General features: G+C 36.4%; 1 protein-coding gene across 1 annotated transcript in view; it reads left to right on the top strand.

Moving 5' to 3' along the window:
• POLK (DNA polymerase kappa) overlaps window positions 1-22409 on the top strand; it is a 33957-nt gene extending 11548 nt beyond the window's left edge. Inside the window, exons 4-15 of the mRNA XM_017808075.1 lie at window positions 5568-5792; window positions 6165-6296; window positions 8061-8214; window positions 10005-10208; window positions 11932-12056; window positions 12240-12406; window positions 14376-14408; window positions 16073-16169; window positions 17348-17519; window positions 18327-19289; window positions 20393-20444; window positions 20583-22409. Of these exons, the coding sequence (XP_017663564.1) occupies window positions 5568-5792; window positions 6165-6296; window positions 8061-8214; window positions 10005-10208; window positions 11932-12056; window positions 12240-12406; window positions 14376-14408; window positions 16073-16169; window positions 17348-17519; window positions 18327-19289; window positions 20393-20444; window positions 20583-20667 (2409 nt within the window). The 3' untranslated portion in view covers window positions 20668-22409. The remainder of the gene's footprint in view (window positions 1-5567; window positions 5793-6164; window positions 6297-8060; window positions 8215-10004; window positions 10209-11931; window positions 12057-12239; window positions 12407-14375; window positions 14409-16072; window positions 16170-17347; window positions 17520-18326; window positions 19290-20392; window positions 20445-20582) is intronic.
• The last annotated feature ends 2614 nt before the right edge of the window (window positions 22410-25023 follow it).

Raw genomic sequence — 25023 nt, 5'->3', positions numbered from 1 at the left:
AAGGGTGGGCTCAGTTCAGCGCACGCTGGGTCTCACCTAAAAAATCCACTGCGCAGGCTCGAAGGGTTAATGACCTTTCCCAAATCTTCCTTCGCGAAGACTGGCCACGATGATGATGATGAAGATGATGATGATGAGATTAGGAGCTGAAGCACATGAAGATTAGACACATCCATTAATTTTCAATGCCGTTGCGAGGATTATAGGTTGAGCTTTTTATGGTGTACAACCTTCTTTGTTCATTACAGATTTGTAAATCTCTTCTGTACATGAGATGCCAGTGTCTCAAATTTGCGCTCAGAAAAGCTTGCAATTCTGAGTACCTCAGAAAAGTTAGTTGTAAGTCTCTGTGCCACAATGGTTTTTGGCGAATCTTTAGCATAGATCAATTATGACTCTGCTTGTACAATTGCTTTTTTTAGTTAACTGAGATAGCTTTTAAGTAACTTAATTACAGAAAAAAATACTTTCATTTCTATCCTACCTTCACCACAGAACTATTTATTTTAAAGAGAATAATCTTTCTTATAAAATAAATTACATGAATGACTGGAATCTTATATATAATATTAATGTATAGTTATGTCATGAAAGAATATGTAGTGCACATAGTGGAAGCCAATGAATTTGTATTGCTTTGTCTACCTTCCTGTTGGCTTTTTCTGAACGTGGTTCTTTGATCTTTTAATATAATGTTATGTTCTTTTAATATTTATTATGAAAACTGGTTTCTGTAGAAAAAAATAGAAACTTAAAGAGAGAAATTCTCTCATATGGGTCTTACTGGGACCCAAGTTTGAAACTCCGTGTTTGATATCTTTATGCTACTTGCTGAAACAGGAGTCATCCTTATTTCCAATGGAGAAACTGTTAGGTCAGCTGTCATACTTCATGAGAACTGTCATTAGAGGGTATAACATGCACACTTCTTTACTGGCTAAGTTTAGATCTTTGCAGCTACCAAAACATCTTGAAATCTTGGATTTTGCTGTCTTTCTCGCCAGTAGAATGTGTGTATAACAAGGAATTTGTGAGGGTATTCCTCAAATTTTAGTTTTCCTTAGAAGGCCATCTTTTCAGAAGGGCCCTTACCACCATCAATTTTGCAAATATCGAAGATCAGAAAGGACTTGTAAATCTTAAAACTGGCATTTCTGCGTACAAATGGGGTTTTTTGGTTGTTTTTGTTTTGTTTGTTTGTTTTGTTTGGGTTTTTTTGGTTGGTTGGTTGGTTGGTTTTGATAATCTTAAATGTAAATGTGGTTTGAAGTTTTCCTCATGGATGTAATTGTAACATTTTAAGGGAAATTATATACTGTACAGTATCATGTAATTTTTGAAAGGTTTTCTGTAATAGATTATCTCAACAGCCTAGAGTGGAACTGGTTGAAATTCAGCAATAGTTAATAATACTTTAAAAAGTATCCAGCTACTACCAGATTTGGAAACTACCATACTGTTGTTTGCTATTTTCATCCATGTTGGTTTTATCCCAGATGTTTATTCTGGGATAAATAGTTACTGGGTAAATAGTTACTATTGTCTTGCTTTTATTCACTCTTCTGTCATGCTTTGAAAACTCATATTTTGTATCATAGGGTAAGTGTCATGGTTTGAGATCCACAAAATTCTAATTCCCTAGTCTAAGCCCCCTTCCACATCTCAACCTAATGTGAGATGGTTTTGTTTCCAGACAAAACACACCAGACTCAAAGTGGGGAAAGGGAATATATTACAATGACTATACAAATAAATATTATAATACATTATACACACGATCACAACTATCTCTACCATGACATAAGTATTTACAATGATCAGATCTCTTCTCCCTTCCAAATGAAAGTCCAGGAGGGAAGAAGGACAGATCCTTTCCAGTCTCTAAGCAGGAGTATCTTCTAAGGCAGCAGGTTTTCCTCATCTCATGCATGCAGCAGTAACTGAATTGTTGTAGCTGGACCTCTGTTCAACACACACAAGAGGGGTCCAAGCCCCTTGGCCCGTCGTCTCCAAAACGAGGGTCTTTGTCTTCCATGGACTGCGTAGCAGGGACAAGCTCGCGTCACCATGTCATACCACGAAGCTCAGGGGTCTTCTTGGCAGTCCCTTTCCTCAGGGGATTCAAATTCCCCTTTGCAGAGCTCCTGTGCTCTGCCTCAGGCTGCCACCTTGGCAGCAGTGGCGGGGGGGAAAAGCCAAGGTCACCCCCCTCTGCATTCCTCTCCCTCCCGGTCCAGCTTCCCAGGACGCTCTGAGCTTCTCAGCTCCTCTCTCTCAGTGCATGTCACACTTCACCCCTCTCTCTAGGACGTGAGGGGTCTCCAAGGAGTTTGGAGGGTCTGGTTCAGTTCTTACCCCCAAAAACTCTGTAGCTCTGCTGCTGACTCTCCTTCTCGGCTCTCTGAGACAACTCGGTGTCTTCCTTATTCAGCTGCATGGTGTTTCTGCTGCTTCTCCGGTTCAGTTCTTATCTGTCCTGGCTCTTAGCCAGTCTCTGGACGCTGCGTCTCTGCTTTCTGCTCTGTCTCCGCTGCCCACGGTGGAGAAAACATCTCCCGGCTTAACTACAGACACTTAGTCCAGTCTAACACTGTTCCAAGTCTCTGCAGTCCCCCCCAACCAGGGGCTGGGGGGCCCCAGAGGCCCCAAGGGCTCAGAGCCCCTTCCTCGTGGTGTCAGAACATGGCTACCACTTCTATAACAACCAAACTACCACTCTTCTGTTCCGTTTGCTTGTGGTATGTTTACATTTTGCAGGAGCGCCCATTGGACAAAACTTCAAAACCCCTTGGGGGTTACCACTTTTCTTAGCTTCAGGGGGGAAAACTTAGTTCAAACCACTACAGTAAGAAAGGAGAGATTACTCTTCAAATTGTCTAAAAGTCACTGTAAGCAAAATTGAACTTCTAATTGCAATTTGTACTTTTTAGTTTGGGGTTTTTTTATCTAGCTTATAAATAAATTTTTAAAAGTATCTCTTTTTATCTTCAAAGGATAATTGAAAGAAGCTTTTAAAAACTTGCCAGCCTGGTTTGCCTCTAAGGAATTACTCCATAACTTTTAAGGAGATGTTTGTAGGTTCCTAGTGTTCTCTGAGTACATTTGGCTGGGTTTTGTTATGTAATATTGCTTGTATCAGTTTCTTTTGCTGAGAAGCTATCATTTTGTTTAGTGTAATTTTGCTTCGTTGTTTAGATGTGTTTGTTAGCTGATCAATAAGTAGCATGTTAGAAATATATTTGGGGAGGAAAAGCAAAAATAAATTTTTGTTATAAATGTGACAAATTGAAATGCAGGAGTTGTGTAACTAGAGTAGCAACTGACAGTATTAATTGAACAATTTGAATTTGAGGGTAACCTGATAATTATCTGCGGAGTATAATTTAAAATAAGGATGCTTTGGATAATTATAGTGTGACATAAAACTCTGTTGAATTAGTAGCATAATAAAAATAATGTAAATACTCCACTTTTTTTTTCAGTTGTTCATTTGAATGGCTTTCCTCCTGTGCTTTTAATTTGTCTAAACCAGTTTTCTCAGCCTCAGAGAGCATACTGTACTCTTCTGTATGGAGTAGCCTAGTTTAAGGCCCCATTGTAGCCTTTTATCCCTCAAATCAAGTTGGAACAAAACAAAGAAAATACTTTGTAAATCATTAATCAGCAATTTAATTAGAACATTCCAAGCTCACTTGTCTTGGTTCAAGAGTCTTGAGCTCAAAAGATGGTTTTTTTGGGGTAAGATTTTTATGGGTTTTTTTATTAGGCAGCTCTGTTGACAGAAGGAAAAAAAAAGTCTTCAAGTGACCATGTAAATTGCATGTGAACATTCCTTTTGAGGACCATAAATGCATTGCAGTCAGTCCAGAGACATTTCTGTAATGGTGCCTTATTGTCATGAGTTTGTGTGTGTTCTTGTGTCTGCAAGCAAATTGAAACTTTGGTTCCTTTTTGCTAATTCCGTTTCTTGAGATCTATTATGCCTATCATTTGATTTTTTACTAGCAGTGTCAGCCTTTTGTTGTGTAAATCAAGGTTACCATAATCATTGATGTGGTTAGATAATCATATTTTCATAGCTCTTTCTTTTTTTTTCCTGTATTTTCTCTTGCTTATAGAATGATATGTGATGCTGCCAAAACAGTTATCTTAAATCAGTAGACCTTAAAAATCTCCTGTCAAATAATTCACTCATACTTTCTCATGACATGCACAGTTCATATCTAATTCATAGCTGAACACTATTTCAGGAACAAGTACATGATCTGCATGACTTTTGATAAAAAAGTGCAAGCAAATTAAACACAATTAACGTATTTCATAGAGCTATCTGTGTCTTGGCCTCTGCCTCACATTGCCATGGAGCTGATAAAGCGGTACTGCTCACAGTCTACTAGTAGAGATACATCTTTACCATTTGGAGTGAAACACACTTTGTGTATAGGCTTTTCTTTAAAAACCTTGTAGTTTTCCTGGCAGTCTAGCCTCATATGATATGAATTCCTCTAACACATATTGAGGAATTTTATTGAGGGATTGACAGTAGCTAACTTAGCCATAAATGAACCTGTTTGTTTGAGACCTTATTTCTGACAAGACAAGATGGTTGTGTCCTATGAGCTGCTGGTCTTCACCTTTCTAGGCAAATTTTTTGAATTGTGATAGCTTTATTTAGGAGTATTGGAAATTCTGTAATGGCATGTTTTCATTTTTTAAATATAACCTATGTCGCTAAAACGAAGTACTTCAACTAAAGTCTTAAGAAGTTTCTGTCTGAATCAGCTACATCATCTGTTTTTTTCCACATGTAGGATTTTGTTGTTTGTTGAGTGGTCTTTTGTGCTACTTTTGGGTGACATAGACTTAATTTTCTTCACAGTATCTGGCCTGGGGCAGTATTTTGGATTTATGTTGAAAACAGTGCTGGTAACACAGAGATACTTAGCTATTGCTGAGCAGCACTTGCACACAGCCAAGACCTTTTCTGTTCCTCACCCCACCCCACCAATGAGGAGGCTGGGGGTGCACAAGGATTTGGGAGGGAACATAGCTCAGACAGTGTCCCTGACTGACCACAGCAGTATTTCAGACCGTATGGCATCATGCTCAGCATATAAAGTGGGAGGGGAAAGAAGGAATGGGGACTTTTGCAGTTACAGCATTTGTTTGCTTAAGTAACTGTTACATGGGATGAAACCTGGTTTTCCTGGAGATGGTTGAACACTGGCCTGCCCATGGGAAGCAGTGAATGAATTCCTTATTTAGATTTGCTTGTGTACATAGCTTTTTGTTTATGTGATAAATTGTCTTTATTTCAATGCATGAGTTTTCTTACTTTTACTCTTCTGACTCTCTCCTTCATTCCACTGTGAGGGTGTGGCTGCATGAACTTAGTTGCCAGCTGGGGCTAGATGACAACAATTTTTTTTTATCGAGTTTTTGGGTGGTTTTTGTACCAATTGCTGCAGCAGTGTTCTCTCTGGGAGCAAGTTTTGTCAGAAACTTCGTTGTTTGGTTTTTTTATGCCAGTTTGGTGGTGATTTGGTTTGTTAGTTTTTTTCCATTAGCTATATGCAAGGTGCATATACTGCTGCACTTCTGCCAGGTTAGTTTTTCAGTTATTGGTTTCTTCTGTTCAGGTGGACAAACTTGTGGTAGAACTGGAACAGACCCGTAACCTTAGCAATACAATTGTACACATTGACATGGATGCCTTCTATGCAGCTGTGGAAATGAGAGACAATCCAGAGCTGAAGGAAAAGCCTATAGCAGTGGGATCAATGAGTATGTTGGTAAGGCCATATGTTAAACTACAGAAATTGATTACATAAATCTTAAGCCTAATAAACCGTAACAATAATAGTATAGTATAATGACACTATTATATAGAAAGTGTGAAAAACCCAAAAATAATAGAAAAAACAACTGTTCTTAGACTTGACCGTGTAAGCTGGATTTTATTTTGCAGTAAAAAGTGTACTAATGAAAATTTAAAGTATGTCAACAGTCTGAAAGGCAGGAGGGGGGAGGGGCAAGTGCATGTAAACTCTTAGCCTTGTCAGTCTTTTCTGTGTGAAGATATGTGATTAGAATGTGATTCTTTAATAGTAAACTTTAGGAAGAATTTGAATACTGAACAGTAAACTTATTTATTCTCTCCTAAGTCCACCTCAAATTACCATGCTAGAAGATTCGGTGTGCGTGCAGCCATGCCAGGATTTATTGCTAAAAAGCTATGTCCACATCTAACTATAGTACCACTAAACTTTGAAAAATATGGCAAAGTGAGTAAAGAGGTAAGTCTGAAAGTGCTCTCTAACCAAAAGTTGGTGTACTTGGTTTTAGACTTTATCCATAATATCAGTTCTAGATAATATGAAAAGTGATAGCTTAAATATTAAACTCTTCAGTGATGTGGCTATAAATATAAGTTAAACAAAAAATTGGTGCTTTTGGGCAAGGGGATGAAAGAGCATTACATTCACCCATCTTACTGTTTTACTAGTTAGTAGTGCTGCTGATAGAGGTTTTGAAAACCTCTGCGTAGTTGTAGCACTTCAGCCTTATTATTCTTAGAAGTTCAAAACCATGAAGCATGATCTAATTATTAGGAAGTTGGAAGTACATAGGAAACATGGAGATAATAATTTCATAAAATGCATAATCATAATTTTGAATACTAATTACTGGAGAGAGAAAAGCAAAGAACATTAGCGAGTTCTAGATGCAGATTTTTTTTTTTTTTTAAAAGAAGGGGCTTGATATAAAGAGCAGAAGAAATAGGGAAAAAAGAAATCATATTTTACCTTAATGGCAGTAGTTTACTTAGTGCCAGAGGAAATAGTTGGGTTACCCGAAAGCCTGGTTTTAAAAAAAAAAAAAAGGAAAGAAGATCTTTTGTATGTTTTAAATGAAACCAGTGCGTGACACAAGTCTCCTGACTTCCATAAAATTATGGAAACTTACTCATTTATTTTTATGAAGCCTCAGTTTCTTCACACTTCCTTGATTTTTTTTCACTTCTGTAAAAGAAAGCATATATAAATATGAGTATTTCAGAATGGATTTGAACTTGGTAAGGATCTTGGATTTCATGTTACATATTTCATTTGTTGTTTGATAAGGTAAAGTATTAAATTTTTTTAATTTCTCCTAAGTCCACCTGGAATTACCATGCTAGAAGATTTGGTGTGTGTGGACCTATGCCTGGATTTATTGCTAAAAAGCTATGTCCACATCTAACTATAGTACCACTAAACTTTGATTTGGATTTTCACTTACGTTTTTCTCTTGGGATTTGGATTGAAAATATTTAAATATATTTCATTTTGTCATTTAAAATCCAATAGTGAATCCTATCTTTTTTCAGTTTCAGAAAGATGAAGTGCATGTGAACAAACATTGTGATACCTAAGAATTTGATCCAAACTGATAGGAAAACACATGAGGCAGTCAGATTTTCCTCCATATTTTAAAAAAAAAAGAGAGAGTAGAGAAGGTAGAGGTTTTATTTTGACCATTTATTTTACTATGTTTCCTTCTAGGAAGATGCACTTATCACTAAAGATTTCCCAAAAAGTTTTAACTCTGGCATTAACTACTGCTCTAAAATACTGGCTATAACTTTAGTTTTAATGTAATTTAAAACTTAGATGTTTGCAGTTGGTGGTGGATTTTTTTAACCCTTGCATATGTGGTATCTGACACACAGTGCAGAAAGGTGCGTCATCTGCTTTGCTGAGTTTCAGGTCCCCAGAGTTTTATTCACATGCTTGCTGCAGTGTCAGTGAACCTGGTGTCCTTGTGCACTGATCTTAGTGACCTCTGCAGTAAAATACACTGCTCTGCATCTGTTTAGTTCTCACTTACTACTAATATCTTACTACTTGTGAGAAGCACTACTATAATTTTATAGTATGAAGAAATAATTTGTTCCTTAAGTATCTTTAATATTTATTGGTCATTTTGAAGTTTCGGAGTACATTTGTTTATGTCCTAATTGTGTGTCAAGATCTGCTCTTATAGCAGTGAGGCTTTAAACTTTCACTGTGTTTATCAAGGTTAGAGAAATACTGGCTGAATATGATCCCAACTTTATGCCTATGGGCCTAGATGAAGCCTACCTGAACATAACAGAGCACTTAGAGGAAAGACTGAACTGGCCTGAAGATAGGAGAAGATTCTTTTTTAACACAGAAAGCCCTACAGGAGTAGGTAAGCAAATTACTTTTCGTGTGGTCGCCTGACACTGAGATGACAGGCAGTTTCTTTTAGGGATTCTTGGCAGAATGATGATGGCACTAAATTGTAGTTAGAATTTAAGCTTTATTTTCTTAACAGGATTTAATTGTTAGCATGGTGTGGAATTTATTATTAGAATGGCAAAGGATTTCTGTAAGGAGAATAAGTGTAGTACAATCTGTAAGTAGCAAAATAAAGAGTTTATAATAAAATACAGTCTGGACCCTCTGCAGGTCGGGTTGGATCATAGCACATGGTTTGATGTATCACTAACACTCTTAATCTAGACTCAAAAATCATATAAAAGAGCACGAGTCCCTCCCTCAGTCCTCGGAGGAAGCAGACAATGGCAGAGGTGTCCCTGGACAGTGGCAGCAGCAGCTCTGTCCAGCAGCAGCTCTGGTACAAGTTCCCTCTCAGGACCCGTTGCAGGGGATTTTACAGACAGACAGTGCTCCTGGGGCTGGGAATGCTTCCTGGCACTGCAGCCACCGGGGTCACCCACAGGGATCACCCACAGCCCGGGCTGGCCCGGAGCAGGACCTGGGGGCGGGCACGGAGTGGAATGATTGGCCTGGTGCCCAGGGACCCTGGGGCCAGGAGGGAGGGGAAGAAGGTATCTAGTTTGTCTCCTTGGGGCACAGGACCTTCTGGGCCTGATAACGAGGGGAAGGGGCACAAACAAGTTTCCAGAGAAGGGCTGCTCGCCTTGTGAAATGGCCTCAGTCACGATGACCAACCACGGTACCAGAAGTCGGGAGTGGGGAGTGTCGGTCACACATGCACATAACATAAGCTTCAGATATGCTGCACCCATTGGAAGTGTAAATACTTAGGTCCTTGCATATATTCTCTACCTCAGATTTTTAGTTAACAGGTCAACTTCCTCTATTGCTCACTTGTTAATAAAAGGTATACTGCTAATGATTTGGACTTGGAGGATATTTTTCTTTTAATGTGAGTAAAATGTGTAAAAAGTGGTACTGGGCTTTCTAAACCAAACTGCATGGTAAAACGGTAGAAGGATGCACTAACTGGACCATTTATATTATCAGTATTCAGAAATTATCTGAATAGTCATTAAGAGGATTATAAAGGATACACTACTGCAGAAAAGTATTAATAAAATAGAAAGCAGTGAACTGGCATGATCTTTACAAAATAAATATCACTGGTGTGTAGTCATGTGCTTCTTCATACTTCTTTGACATCTTTCTTCCTCTGAAACACAAACAACTGCTTGGAATGTGAAATTGTAAGTGTAATGTTTGTAGAGTCAGACAAAAAGGACTGCTGAATTACTTGTTCTCCTATGACTGCAGTTGAAAACAAGAAGCTCCCCAGACTGATAGTTCTAGAACCACATATTCCAGAAATCTAATTTTCTTTGGACAATATTGAAAAAACTTCTGCAAAAGATGTTAATTTCCACCAGAAAAAGAGAGCATCTGGCCTTCAATCTGATTTGGAACAAAAATAAAGCCAAAATCTTGATGGTTTTCAGCTGCTACAGCAACAGACCATTAAACCGTTTTGCTTTCCTGGAAGTTGTGTCCAGTCTCCTAGCTAATTCTGCCAATCTCAGCCAAGTTCAAAACATATTAAAAACAAAGCAGTTATGACTCTCATATCTTCAAACAAAAAAAAGGCAATGTCTAAATAAAAGTAGAAAGAAATAAAACCACTAGTGAACTCTGCAGCCGCTGTAGAAGGAAATCAGGATGTTATATATGGACGTATTAATCTTTGTGTTTCTGTCTTAGATAAAGATGATATGAATATGTCTGACAAATTTAATGAGGGTGAATGCTCTTCTTCACCGGTACTGTTTGAAGACAACACATCTCACCTTAAACAAAGAAGTCAATCAGTAGAAAATTCAGTTGTCTTTGGTACTTCTGCAGAGGAAGTTGTGAAGGAAATTCGCTTTAGGATTGAGCAGAAAACTCAACTGACTGCTAGTGCAGGTATTCAGACACATATGAATAATAGTAAATCTTTGTATTTCCAAAATGTCTTCTACTCTTATCTCAGAGGGCATTAATTAAGAATTTAACCTTGCCACAGCATTCTTGCGCTGCAAAGAAATATGCTCTCTTTACATGTACATGCTCTCTTCTGCAAAGACTGTGACTTTCAGTTTTTTCAGGAGATTTCACAGCTATTAAAGCCACTGCTATTTGTTTTCCTTTTTTCTCTTTTTTAATCATTGAAACAGTTATCTTTTTGCTTCTTTCTTCTTGAAATACAAGTAAGTAATGTGGAGAAATGACCAGTGCACCTGAGCTGATCTTAGCACAGGTGGTTGCTATTTTAGTGCATCACGTAAATTGTTTCTGTCAGCCAGTGGGTCATAGTAAAATCTGTCACTGGTCGCTAAACTGCTCTTAATTTGAATAGCAGATCCATATTGTTATGTGTTTCTATCTTCTCCACACCGTTCTTTGCTTAAGACAATATCAAAATTCATTAAAATGTTAGTTCTCAGAGAAGTAAATATGTGTTGAAGTTTAGTAAACTCTTCAGTAGCTTTTTAATATTTACCAATCAAATTTTATGTCTTGACTTCAGGCAATCTACCTCTGAATCTCAAGCATTTTGATTATAATCTGCATTAGGTCACTAAAACCAGTATATGTCCCTAGCCACAAAGTTTGGAAGCCATCCTAGTGCTTTGTGAACCGGGTCAGTGAGGCATCAGGGAATGCTGAGCTTTATGAAGCAGATGCAGAAGGCTAAGGAAATGTGAAATGTAAGCAGAGGTAACGAAACAGCTTGTAAGAGGAAGCTGGATGAGTCTTCCACCTATGTATAGTATCTCACGAGTGGTAGACAAATATCAGTTTTGTTTACCTAAATTTTGTCTTCCTAAGGATAAGTTTGTGTTTAGAAAACAAACATAGCTTTTATAAGTGCAATCAGGGATCTTAAGCCCAACAGTGAAAAACAATTAGAAGGCTAACTGAAAAAATACTGATAATCAATAGTAAGTAGAATTATTTCTACCATCTTGAATAATGTTTTATCAGTGAGCAAATCAAAAGTTGGACTACTAGGACTCTAGCACAGAGTAATTTTGGTTTTCTTGCTAAACCAATTCCAGAGTTCGTTTGTAGAAACAGATACTTTGATAGAAAAGAGCCATCCCTCCTCATTCCTATCAGTGTCTGTGAAATATATGTATTTCTAAATGACTACTTGCACTGCCAGCCCACAAAATACTAAAATTTGGTAAATTTTGTCAAAAAAGTCTTTTTGCTGAAATACAAGGAAGAAAGATCTTCTCCTAAACAGTTCATTATAACTGCCATTGGAAGCATTTCCTTTGTCTCACCATAATCACATCATGAAAATGTTCAGTCACATAACTGATGTTATTTTTAAGCACTTGGTATTTAACCCTTCATGACTTATTAGGGCATGTTATGTTATCCTGACTATCTTATAATAGGAAGTAAACTTTATCTGTTATATTTAATCTGCTACATGTATTTATATTCTCTTATGTCCATCTCAAAATTTTTTTTGCAGAATTATATCAAGTCTGGTTATCAGTTATTGTCATTCTTTTCCTTATTTTAGTCTTTGCCAAATATGTAGGCTGCTCATTTGCTTTTAAATATTTGACTGTTGAAATTAAACTCCATCTTGTATTTTTTTAAAGGTGGGATTTGTTTGTTTGTTTTTAAGGAATAGCACCAAATACAATGTTAGCAAAAATGTGCAGTGATCGTAATAAGCCTAACGGGCAATACAGAATTACTCCTGAGAGACAAGCAGTGCTAGACTTCCTAAAAGATTTACCCATTAGAAAGGTAAGAGACACTATGACATTTACTCTGCTGTCATGTATGTTTTTTCTGTTCTAAAAGGAAAATTTCTACTGAAAGGATACAGTTTTCTAGGTAATCTTCCAAGTTGTGTTTGATTTAAATTGTTCTTGTTAATGGATCTACAAGTGGAAAGTTTCCAGTATAATGTTACTTACTCTTTTTTAGGTGCCAGGCATAGGAAAAGTAACAGAGAAGATGTTAAAAGCCCTTGGAATTGTGACTTGCTCAGAACTTTACCAGCAGAGGGCACTGCTTTCTCTTCTGTTTTCAGAAATATCTTGGCGTAATTTCTTGGATATTTCCCTTGGTTTGGGCTCAACACATTTGGAAAAGTATGCTTTGGGGTTTTTTTCCTCCTATGTTCAGAATTTTCTAAATGTTTCTTTGTGTGTGTTACATAATGTACATTTTATTTTATTGACAAATATTATGGAAATATGGCTTGTTTAGCATATTTTTTAAAGTCTCTGACATCTGTTATTGTTATACTTATGGCTAAGATACAACAGCCAAACATGAAAAAGCAAAGGCTTCTACAGCCCTGTCTAAATATGAAATTAAAAAAGTCTTGTCAGGGAAGTTGTACATAAGTGTATATCAAGAAATCAGGGGAGGATCATTTAGGATAACCTCATAATTATCAAAATAGCTGAACAGAACTGAATTGCCCTAAGCAGAGGTGTTCGCTCCTGTTTCCTTGAAAAAAACAATACACATTCATTAGTGTTTATTATTATCTGATTATAATGAAAATTGCATTGGTATTTGATCTTCTCTGGTGGTAAAATTGTCATATTTCTAATGAAACTAAGTGAAGTTTATGTGTCTTCTATGAGGATTACATATATATTTGTAATATCAACATGTGAATTCGGTGGAATAGAACTGAAGATTTTTATATCCTTCTTAATATCCACTCCTTTAAAGTTCATACTACTTTAATTGCTTTTAGCTTCCTGTTTAGGAGAAGTCAGTCTGACTAGTGAATACATCTCTTCAATAATATTTGTAATTTCTAAGCCTGTCCTGGATACAAGCACAGAACACTTGTTCTTTAAAAAAAAAAAAACAGCAAACTGTAGCATTTTGTTGCAAAATAATATATACAGTTAACAGTTTGAAGCCCAGTAATGTGCTAGCACAAATGTTTGTGTTGTTGAGTTTCTTTCTATTCAGAAGTATGTTGACTTGTAAAAAAATGTGCAGGAAGATTGACTTTGTAAAGGTGACTTGATAAAAGATAAAACCCAGTTTTCCAAATATTTGTTTCTGTTAATATATAAACCGACCTTGAATAGTCTTTTAATAGTTGGTGCACTCTTTCCCCTTATTCACCCTTGTTAGGTGTTGTAGTGTCTGGGAAATCTCCTAGTACATAAAAAACCCCCAAAAAAGTAAAAAAAAAAAAAGAAAAATAAAGAAAAAAGGAGCATTTCAGAAGTCAAGGTTATTATCATATGGAGAACACATTTTTCATGGATTTAATGTCTAAGAAATTTTTTCTTTTTTTTGCATCAACTTAATTTCAGTGATTTCAGTGTGGAGAATGCAAGCCTTTAACACAGCAATGCCTCAGTCCTCAGTAAATAGTTCATCTTATGGTTGTTGTTTCTGACCACCTTCTTTTAAGAAAATCTGAACATACCAAATTTGTTATTTCCAATACTTACAAACATACAAAAATACTTACAAAGAAGGACTTAAAAAGAAATTGCTCTGAGGAACTTCTTATATGCAGAAGAGTTATTAAAGGGTGCTCAACTAAAACTGAAAAGAAAGAATGCAACAAGAAAACCCAGCCTTAACACGTCGCCTTTAACCTGAAGAATCATTTAGACAGAAAGCAAACCATTTCCTCAGATCCTCAGATAAAAAGATATATACATGTATGTTCAGGATTTTGATAGCAGTCCTTCACAGTTACAGCGAGGTGAGACAGCATAGGATTTGTAGTTAGTTTTGGTTTTAGATAAGACTCCTGATATAGGAGGTGAGTTGCGGGGTGGAGGGGTTGTTTGGTTTTTTTACACACTGTTTATTTTTATTGATTATTTTTATTGACATCTATGGCTGATCTATGTGTTTACTTAATCTACAGAAGTTTAAGGGTTTCTTTTTTTTAAATCTCCATTTAACACTTGTTTAAACTGGATGTACAAGATTTGTAGAAAAAGTTAGCATCCAGACTTTATAGAAGAGATTGCTGTTACTTATTGAGGCATAATTGGTTGACTCAGAGTTTATTGAAAAGATAACAGTTCTACATAAAGTGAGTATAATAAATTGCTTTTCTTTTTGAAGGGATGGAGAAAGAAAAAGTATGAGTACTGAAAGGTATGCCTTTTTAATATTGAGAAAAATTGCACTAATTATGAAAACTACTAAATACCATGTAGTGTATACTTTTATTAGATGTATAATTTCATTATGTACTTATATGTGTTAAAAAATAACATATACAATAAGCTCACTAAATTAGATTCAAGCTTTCATTACTTTTTTCCCTTGGCTCCTGAATACTATGGAGATATTTTTGTCAGAGAGTGTGTTGTCTTTTCTTATCATCCGATTGTGCTAATGCCTTTAAGACATCAAAGTGATCATGAAGCTTAAAGATAGGGTGGAAATATATGAGGGCTTGAGGTTTTTTATATGTTCTAGTTTAATGTCAATATCAGTGTAATAGCCTGCAGTCACATGCATTTCCTTATTTTTAGGTTTCAGTTAGTGTAAAGTTCCTTAAAAAGGTGGTACTTGTTGTTTCCAGAAGTTCGTTTTCAATACAGAAGGGATGCAGGGAGAATCTGTAGAGCACCATAATAATTATCCCTACCCTCATGTGTTGTCTTTTCTTAGGAAAGATGGTAAGAAAAGATGCTTAGTCCTATTGAGACTTAGTAGTTGTGAGCAGCTGAAGTAAGCCCCATAAGATTTTGGTACCATCAAATGTGAGAAATTTATAGCTTTAGTCTTGTGTTGGTTTGCAGGCTTTAGTCTTGTGCTGGTTTGCAGGCTGCTGAGATCAAGAAACTAGTTTATATGGAGGGGAAGAGACAGTCCTCTCTATACTGTTCCTTCCAAACCTTGGACTGCAACATTGCCAGAATAGCATGAATTACTCCTTGAATAATGGTATGGGACCCACAGGGAAATATTTGTCCCATTAGTTTGGCAGCATGCAAACATTCTTAGGGGAATGTGAATGATAATAAACAAAGCCTTTCCAATAGAATAGAGTAAACCTGAATATAACTTAGAGATGTGAAATCCAGTGTAACTATATGGACTTTACACTTGTAAATATAAAGCCTGACATGAAAAAATGGATCTGTGAGACCTTTCCAAAAGTATTTGCTGTCTAAGTTTTGCTTCCCATTTCTCTTAAAACCACTACTAACTGAAGGTTGCCTTTCATGTTGTTACTTAAAAGCAAATGTACAACAACAAAAAAATACTGTAATTTCCCTACTAAGAAGCAAAGGCAGTTGGCAACATTTTTGGCAGAAAGATAGCTTTTCCTCCTCTGAGGCTAGACGTAATTATCCTAGCTGGCATCTTTTTCTTAGCATCTGCATTATTTATTTCTGATATTTGGCTCTGATGTTGACTTTCAAATACTGAATTTCTTCTGATGTTACACAGTGTGTACAAAGGAGACTAACTCAAATAACTTGGCTGGTTCTGTGAATTCATTTAGTGTTAGTATTCTGTCTTGCAAATATTTAAGCATTAATGACATTAAATTTGATACATTTTCAAATAATGCATGAAAAATTGAAAGCCAAATTATTTAATTATTTGAAGGGCCTTGCAAACATTTTGCAAACAAAATATTCCTACTAATAATAACTTTTCCTTGAAGTAAATGCTCAAACCTATACAACATTCTTCTGATGTAGTTTAGCTTAACTGTACGAAAAATATTTTTAGATTGCAGCCAGTTATATATGAACATATAGTAGGATTCATACTGAAAAAAGATCACATCTTTGTCTTAGAACATTCAGTGAAATAAACAGAGCAGAAGACCAGTACAGTTTGTGTCGAGAACTCTGCAGAGACCTTGCTCAAGAGCTACAGAAAGAGGGACTTAAGGTATTTATATTATTCTGATTACTTCAAAAAGACACCACTTTGCACTCGAACTTATTAAATGCAGCTTTAGTGTAAATGCTTTCAGCAGCATCGTATCATGCAGTCTATCTTCAGAGGTCTTCATTGTTTCATTTACAGATGTTTATGTAGGCAGCATTTTGATATTGTGGAGGTGTATATCTAATAATATGTGTGGGAAAAAAATTAAACTTATTAACCAGTTACTTAGCATATAAACATTTTTTGCTAAAAGCAGTGTTTGTTTATTAGGGAGTAATAGAGCCATGCTTGGACAATCATGTAACACTGATGTATGTAAAACACTATATTTCTCTCCTATATTTATACAGGATCCAGTCAGTAGCCAGTTGTGTAGTTTTAGAATTTGTTGTATGTCAGACTTGCTGACAAGTTATTGATATATGCATTCAGTGGTATAAATGGTAGAAACAATCCCTTTATTCCTTCTCCCCAGATTTCTGTTTATTACCTAGAAAGAACAGTACATGTTTTCTTTGGAGGTCTTTGTGTTAAAGCAAAGAATAACATTCAAGACCTAAAAGAATTATGGTTAGTCTTCCTCAGCCATAAAAGAATATCTCAAAAGATGACAGTTTGGAAGGTAAATGATCAGCCAAGAAGGACAAGGAGATAAACTTACAAAGGCATCAGAACAAAGGGAGTGCTATTTATTTACATTTGGATGGACATGATAGATCACACAAATGGTTTGGAAGGTGTTGCCAGTGGGAATATCTGTGCTAAACACGGAAGCTGTGTGGCTCTGATAGCACTATGCAGGAGGAAGGAAGTTGGGTATGCTTTTGCATGCTTAGTAGTTAGGATATGTGGTATTGGAAATTTCGAAATGATGAAATAATTTTTTAGGGTAGAAGTGGCCTGTAGGCAAAACATGAACTCTGTTGAACATGCACTGGTGGCAGATGGTCTGCTGAGAATTGTAGCCAAATGACTCAATTCAGAGAATTTGACTTCAACAGTTAGGGGCAAATACAGAATCTTGCTGGCAAATTCTTGGCAGTGCCCCTTGCTGTGCACAGATAAGCACCCAGTCTTGCTTGTGGCTTAAGGGCCCATATAGATGCTACATCATAATTGTTTCTGTTTCTATGACGTGCTTAACCTTTTTCCTTTTTTATATTCTTTTTTTTCCCAAGGGTAAAACTGTTACCTTGAAGTTAAAGAATGTGAACTTTGAAGTTAAAACAAGAGCTTCAACTGTGCTGTCTTCTGTTTCTACTGAGGAGGAAATATTTGCTGTTGCTAAAGACTTGTTAGGAACAGAAATTGATAGTGTTGCTCCTCACCCTCTACGGATCAGACTTATGGGTAAAAATATTTCAAACTCATTCTTCGTTTTCAGAATTATGAGATCTTACAGTGTATCAAAATAATATACACTGGATTCTAAAGTAAAATCAGTATAATTTTATTTATCCTTTCTCTGTTAGCCTAGTAGTTTTTGCGAATTGAAACAGCTCTGGAGTGATGATTGGTAACTCAGGAATGTTTTACTAATTGAAGTTGAACTTGCTTTATAGAACAATATACACATCAGCATGAGAGCAGAATCTTGAATCATAGTATTGCTTATTCTGGTGCCTTAAAAGAGCTTTTAAATCTGCTTTGCACCACAGCAACAGAAGTGCTTCTAGATCTTAAAGTACAAAGTTCTGCAAGAAATGCAAACACTTCTGACAAAAGTAAATTTGTCTCAATCCTAAGACCTTTAAGTTTCAGGTGCCTGTACATTCTGCTTGAAGCATTTAGTGATACATAAAACTTATTTGCCTAAGATATTAAAATGTACTGAAAAATTAAATATTTTTGTGGGGAAAATTTATGCAAAACTCTTTTAGGCTGAATTTTAAGTAACCGTATTATGTTTATAGCCTCGTGTTTTAGTGCAATCAGTTAAAAGTTAAGGGATGTTAATGATATGGTTGGGCAAGTGATTGCATTTGATAAAATTGTATTGACCTTGTGATCCACTGTTAGTATTTGCAGGTACTGTAGCCACCTTTTAGAGATAAAGTGCACAGTTATTGAGTGGATATATACCTCAAAAAGTGTTAATTAAGAAATAGTATTAAGTTCTCATAAAATTATTGTTATAAGTTTATTTTTTATCATTAGGTGTACGAGTATCAGGATTTCTAAGTGAAGAAGAAAAGAAGTACCAACAAAAAAGCATTACGAGTTTCTTAAAATCAGGAAAAGAAATTGGTTTCCTTAGGCTTCAGCCAGAGAAGTCTAACCAAGAGTATTTCACAAAAAGTTCAGAAGCATCTCATAGAGGGAGTTTTTTTGATCAAAAGCGAGCAGCAAGGCTACTAAACAGTGAGAATCTTCCTCCAAATGAAGCTGTAGGTAAGCAGCTCTTTCATGATAGGAAGTCATCAGCAAATTTTGTGGAAGAAACAAAGAAACTCACAGGTTTACAGAGTTCTAATGTCTGTAAGATCTTCACCTGCCCTGTTTGCTTTGAGGAGCAAAGCAGTGATAATTTGGAAGAACTTAATAGACATATTGATGAGTGCCTCAATGGGACATTTGTTAAAGATACTATGGAAATATCCAAGAATGACAAATCAAGAGAAGATACACTCAACACACTCCCACAATTTAGAAATGAAAATGAAAATGGTGATGAATGGCAAAAAAATAAAACAGATCAATTAGCAAGAACAGACCAGTCTGCAAGTACGTCTGACAGCTTTACTAACAACAGCACAGAAAAATTTGCTCAGATAGTATCTGATAAGTCTCACAGAGAGCAACAGCCTAGCAATCTCAGTGACATTGCTAGAAATGTGTGTATGAAAGAGTGTCTCTTCCCCAAAAGAATATCTCAAGGCAATGAGGACCATTTTGAAAAGACTGAACATACAGGAGGAACTAGTTTATCCTGTTTCTTTGAAGCTAAAGAAGGCAGTGTTCTTGTTTGTCCAGTTTGTAATACAGAACAGAAAACCACCAGTCTTGTGTCATTTAACAGACATGTGGATGTCTGCTTAAATAAAGGTCTTATCCAGGAGTTGACAGAAAAAAAAGATTTTCCTGCTGAGAATTACAGTATGGAAAACCAGAATAGAGTTGGTGAGTATATGTACTAGGATATATTTATTATTCAAGTTATCTGCTTGTACAATTAAAATACTTTGGTAATGGTGTATTTGAACTTTTTGGAACTTTGAGATTTTTGCTATAAGCTCATTTTAGTAAGGCCTGTGTAAGACTGAACATTTTTATCTAAAAAATACCAAATCAGTTCTCATGAGAAACTAGATTTATGACTGTAATGGTAGTTAGACAGTGCCCTCCCATTTACCATAATGGTGACATAGGAATTTCTGTAAATGGTTTGTTTTTTACCCCCAACCATGTTCAGAAAGGTGTTTGCAAGGCCACTGAGATTGAAATGAAAATCAATTAAAACATCTTCAGCCTGGATTGTTTCAGAGATTCGGTTGACAGAAAAGTTATGTTATGTGCTAGCAAAACCAGAGAGGGTGAGCTAGAGTTTAAAGGCAGAAACTTCCAAGCTTCTTGTAGATAAATATAAAATATACCACATAACTGCACCTGTAACATGCCAAACCAGTAGATGTTTACTCAAGTAGTTTCTTTCTTTGATGAAGAGTTAATCTTTGGCCAGATTAGAAGACATGTGCAGGTAGTTAAGTATCTGCCTGAAGTACTTATCCCTATTCTCCCTAACATTTATAAGAGAAGATTAAAATGCTAGCGTGTTGGAATTTTCAGTATGCAATTAATACTTAAAATATGAACGTTTTACACAGAAAATTTTATAAAAATTCTTGCTGTTACATGTGCAAACAGACTTTGATTTAAATTAAGGACTTACTGTTGGTGAAGATTCTTTTTTTCCCTCCGCAGGATAAAATAATTAAGAACATAATTTCCAACTACCACCTGAAAATCCACTATGTTATGCTGAAATATTTCTGAAAACTTCTGAACTAAGAGGTTCAAAGAATTCAATAAACTGAAGGCTTTTTGATTTTCTCTTTTTAAAATGTTAATATAAACTACTGTACTCAGACTGCAGCTAATATCTGCTTTTTGAGACATTAAATTTGGTTATATTTAAAAAAGAAAGTTCTGCCATGTGTGTAATTTCTGAAGCATTTTTTCTTTCTTGAAGTAATTAATTTTTGTTGTTTCCAATTACTTTTAAGGAGCTTTAAGCAAAGAACAGCAATGCACAAATGCATCACAAGGAACAAAAAGGTGAGAGTTTTCTGGAATCTTGAGTACACCACTCATTTTAAAATAATAAGTTTAGAAAACTATTCAGTGTTGTAAACATTGCATAGGTATGCATTGTATATTTTAACCTCTTACTGTTTTGTTCTTTTTTAACTTCAGGTCTGGATTAACAACTTCACAATCAGTATCAAAAAAGACCAAGTTGAGCAATTCCAAGCATACAATCAAAACGTTTTTTAAATGACTGTGTAGCAGCATATTCTATATGAAGTATTTCATACAGTTTTATGACTGCAAATTAATTTAGCATTGTTGGTAGGCTGGATTCAGGTGCCTGTCACTTTGGAGCCATTGCATATCTGTATAGAAAGAACATGATGTCTGAGGTAGAAGAAGAGGTGCAAATATAAATGAGGCAATTTTTTTTTTCCCCAGTTGTTTCCAAGAATCAAAATCTGCTAGCACTATGATTTTGTTTGTATTGAACATGTGGAACTTTCTGAGAGCCATGAGCAGCCTCATGAATTCTCTCTGCTGTTCAAAAAACGGAACAGATTGGGTAGAGCTGCCATTGAGCAAGCTTGTAGGGCAAGCTCCCTAGAGAGCAGGAATCATTAGCTAGGGTGCTACACTGTACTTACTGAAGGCTCTCTCAGGACACCTGACCTGCCATTCTCTCTCAGGACCACACCTGACCTGCCATCCTCACTGTGGTAATTGTAGTAGCTCAGGCTGACACTTCCCTGGACAATTCAGTGCCAAATTTAATTATTATATTGGCTGTGTGGTAACAAAGAAGAGCTGAGTTGCTTGACTTCAGCTTGCAAATGTCTTCTCAGTGAACAAAAAAACTTATTGGTCTCACAGTTTCAAAGGACAAGAACAAGAACTTAGAGCACTATCAAGCTTTCATTGTTTTACTGAAAATTACTTCAGTAAGAATCGATGGACCAGCCGTGTCCATCTCACTGCGGTGAGATACGGGATGACTTCACTGATTTAGAAAATGTTAATAAAACTCTGCTAATTGAGAGAAGGATTCCTGCAGTGTAGTCAGACAAATGCTATTTGATCCTTGACCTTTCCAAAGAGATTGAGAACTCTTCATGGTTTGAAATTGTCACCAGTCAGTAGGACTTAATTTACTCTAAATAAAAGGTCTCATGGTGCAATAATAATGAATTATGTGCAAATATGCAAGATGATGAACCTCTTACTGTTTACCTATATTTCTCTTTAAAATTATTTTGTATTTCTGAATAAATTATATTTTATCAGTGCATATGTTAAAGGAAGGAATTAAGTGCAAATATTTAAAATACACTTTAGCCTTTTCTGTTGATGACAAAATGCTTAAAGGAATTTTATTATACTTAAATATTTATCTGACAAATAATTTATTATGACAGCATATTTCTTAGAAGTTACACAAACAGTGCTAAACCCTGTATGAAATATAAATTGCTTTTTGACTGCAAACTGATTTAAAGAAGTGGCTACTGTAGAAGCATCTATTTTGTTGTTTAACTGTGTTGGAAATACTTGGGGATTTGCTTGGTTTTTAATCCAGTATGTACATGGTATGTCTTAGATGCCCAGGCTAAGTCCAGAATGTGCTTTTTTGTTTCCAAAATTGCTGGAATGATTACACCATCTCAACCTGCTTGTCTGTTTGTTTGCCAGATGCCATTGTACCCACAGCTCTGTCATTTGACTTCATGTCAGTGCTCCCTTACCTTCTTCAGACCAAATCAGCTGGACTAGTTCAGGCTGTGCAAATTGATTGAGTTGACTTTTTCTGAACCAGGTCAGTGAGCATTCAGCATGAACTGTTCGGTTGACAGAGGTGGGAGCTGGAAACTTTTGGTAGGAAAGACATAAAAGCAGCTGGGGGAACATTAAGCTGCCACTGCTGTTTAGAAAGTGAACACCTCTCCCTTTATTAGTTTGTATCTGTCTGATTCAATAAAGTGTAGAATCTAAGTATTACCTTGTCATTGTGTGTGTATCTTTAAATTGTGTATTTTTATGTAAGAATTACTTAGCAAAAACTAAGCTACTGTAAGGGCTTGAAAAAATTAAGTTAGTTTGACTAAGCCTTGAAAGTTGTCTTACCATCTGTTTAAAAGTGAAGTGTCATAGAGCTATAATTTTGAAGTGTTGGTGTGAAGGACCAGGAATCAGAATGGGAGGAATTTCAGAAGTGGAAAAATATGTACAGCGATTGAAAGGACTTTATGATACGGACTTTACAGTTATTATGTATATACACATTGTATGCTTCCCCAGAATTTGTATCTCCCGGTCATGTTCAGGCTTATCCACTTCCCTGCTTTCCTGCGGACTGGCTGGAGAAGCTGCAGAGAGGAGACAGCCTCCATTCGCCCCTTCTTTCCCCGGTTCCTCCCACCTTCCTCCCTCTTTCGCTTGTGCCCCTATCCTGATTTGCTCCCCCGTTTGTCTGTCTCATGCCCCACCCTATATTCTGGCCTTTTCCCCACCTGAACTGCTAAAGAATCCAGTGCACACCTCAATAAACGATTCTACCTGCACCCTACCTTGTGTCTCGGACCGTGCTGTGCCACGGCCCCATCCCCCCTTCGGACCGCAGCATGTTGGTAACAGGTAGAAACATGAGCGGGACAGAGTTTGGGCTTGACATGTTCTCCCTGTAGGTTGATCCACCTTGGAATTATTTTGGGGATGGTTTATCACAGCCCGGTCTCCCTCTCACACATTGTAGTTTGCAGGTCGGAGCCAAGGGCTGGAGTTATTAAGAATCATACTGCCCACAAGTCAGCTGAGGGAGCCGCTGCAGTGGCCCAGGCTTGTCATCTGGCTGGTGTTGCAGAGATCTGTGCCATGTCATTCTGATGCCACTTGTTATACATGAGCACCTGTTGAGGCTGGGCCTGTCCATTTCACTGTTCTAATTACTACTTCTAAGCAAAGGCCGGTGGCAACAAGCAGCTGTAACCGTAAAGGATGAGGATAACTGTAAGGAGCTACAGTTGAACAGACTAAGAATTCATGCACTGCAGGACTCAGAATCCTGTAGTTTCATACTTTAAGTAGAAGAACACAGTTTAACAAGATTAATACACAGTTTAATAAAAAAATACTTAAACTAGACTTCAAATCTCACCTTCTTTTACAGGAGATAATTTATGCTTTTTCTCCTTTATGCACTATTCAACATGCTTGGGTCTTACATTTTACCTTTATATTGGTTCATTTATGTATTTATTACTACTGTTACTTTAATACTAAATGTTACAGAAAGTTCTTTAAGTTCCTGTCAGAGATGCTGTGAAGGCAAGTGAGAAATATGTTACATTACTTCCTTGCTCTGCACTTTGTTTTGGATTCTGCATCTCTGTAGGTTTCTGCAGTTTGTTGGGGCCATTTGAAAGAGTCAGTATTGTGGGAAGTAGTTAGAAAATGTGGTAAACTTGCTATTTGCAAAATTTGAGCCCATGTAGTTGTACACATATGATATGCTCTGAAATAGTACTGTATGTTAGTAATTAGAATGGAAACGAGCAGCTGGTGTTTCCTGACTGTATGTAAAATTGTGATTTTACTGTAACTCATGCTCTGTTCCTCCTTTGGTACCAGCTTTGTAGGCAAATTTGATCATTCCTAGTTGTCTCTGGTCACTCATTTTGAGAAGGAGCATTAATGCTGAAAACAGTGGGTCTGTACTACTAGCCCAGTCATCATACAGAAGTAAAACTTCCTCTTAAGGAATTTTGCTGGAACATTTGATGGGAAACAAGAAAAAGTGAAACCTCCGTAATTCAACTATGATAAAATCAGTTGCTTGTTCTTCTCACTTGGTGTATTTTCCCAGGATTTCAGGGTTTTTTTGGCTGGGTAATGTTCATCTGCTTTAAGTACAGTTGATGTAATTATCCTATCAGACTAAGGTGTATCAAATGTAAAGATTTTTATACATTACAGCCTGTCTGTATCAAAAGTGTTTAAAGGAGAAAAGAACTGTGAAATCTTTTGATCTGTGATAAGCTGAATCTGAGCCAATAGTTTAGTATCCAAATTTTCTCAGTTTACAAACTCTTGAGTCTTTCTGATTAATTTTACCACGGACAGGTATCGTGTTTATAATCTTGGAAATTAAAACAATGGTGTAATTTAATTACTAAGAAAAAATTACATTGAAGGAACTCAAATCTGTCTACAGTTTTGTAAGGCTGAATATTGATATTCCTGCATTCTTGGAGCTATACTTTTCCCAGTATTTGTTTTGAAATGTCAGCAATATCAAAAGCTGTTCTTGAAGTAAAATTTAGGGTAGTCACTCAGTTTTTATGCCCTGAGAAACATCATTGTCTGTGTGAAATGAAATATCAATGCTGCCTTAAGTAGATCAAAGTAACAGGGGACTGCAAGATAAATTGAGGAATAGATAGATTGGATGGATCTCAGCATGTCATTTCACAAAAACTGACCCTTTTGGGGGATGCGTGTTTATTTTGATGGGACTTTGACAAAAGCAAATGAAAATACTGCCTACCTGAAACTGTGATTGGATCAAGACTGCTAGTGCATTTGTGTAGTTATGCACAAATTTATGGCAGAG

The sequence above is a fragment of the Lepidothrix coronata genome, unplaced genomic scaffold (genome assembly GCF_001604755.1).
Source record: "Lepidothrix coronata isolate B3197 unplaced genomic scaffold, Lepidothrix_coronata-1.0 Scaffold22, whole genome shotgun sequence".
Lineage (NCBI taxonomy): Eukaryota > Metazoa > Chordata > Aves > Passeriformes > Pipridae > Lepidothrix > Lepidothrix coronata.
The sequence above is the reverse complement of the archived record's forward strand: the minus strand, read 5'-3'. Positions and strand labels throughout refer to the sequence as shown.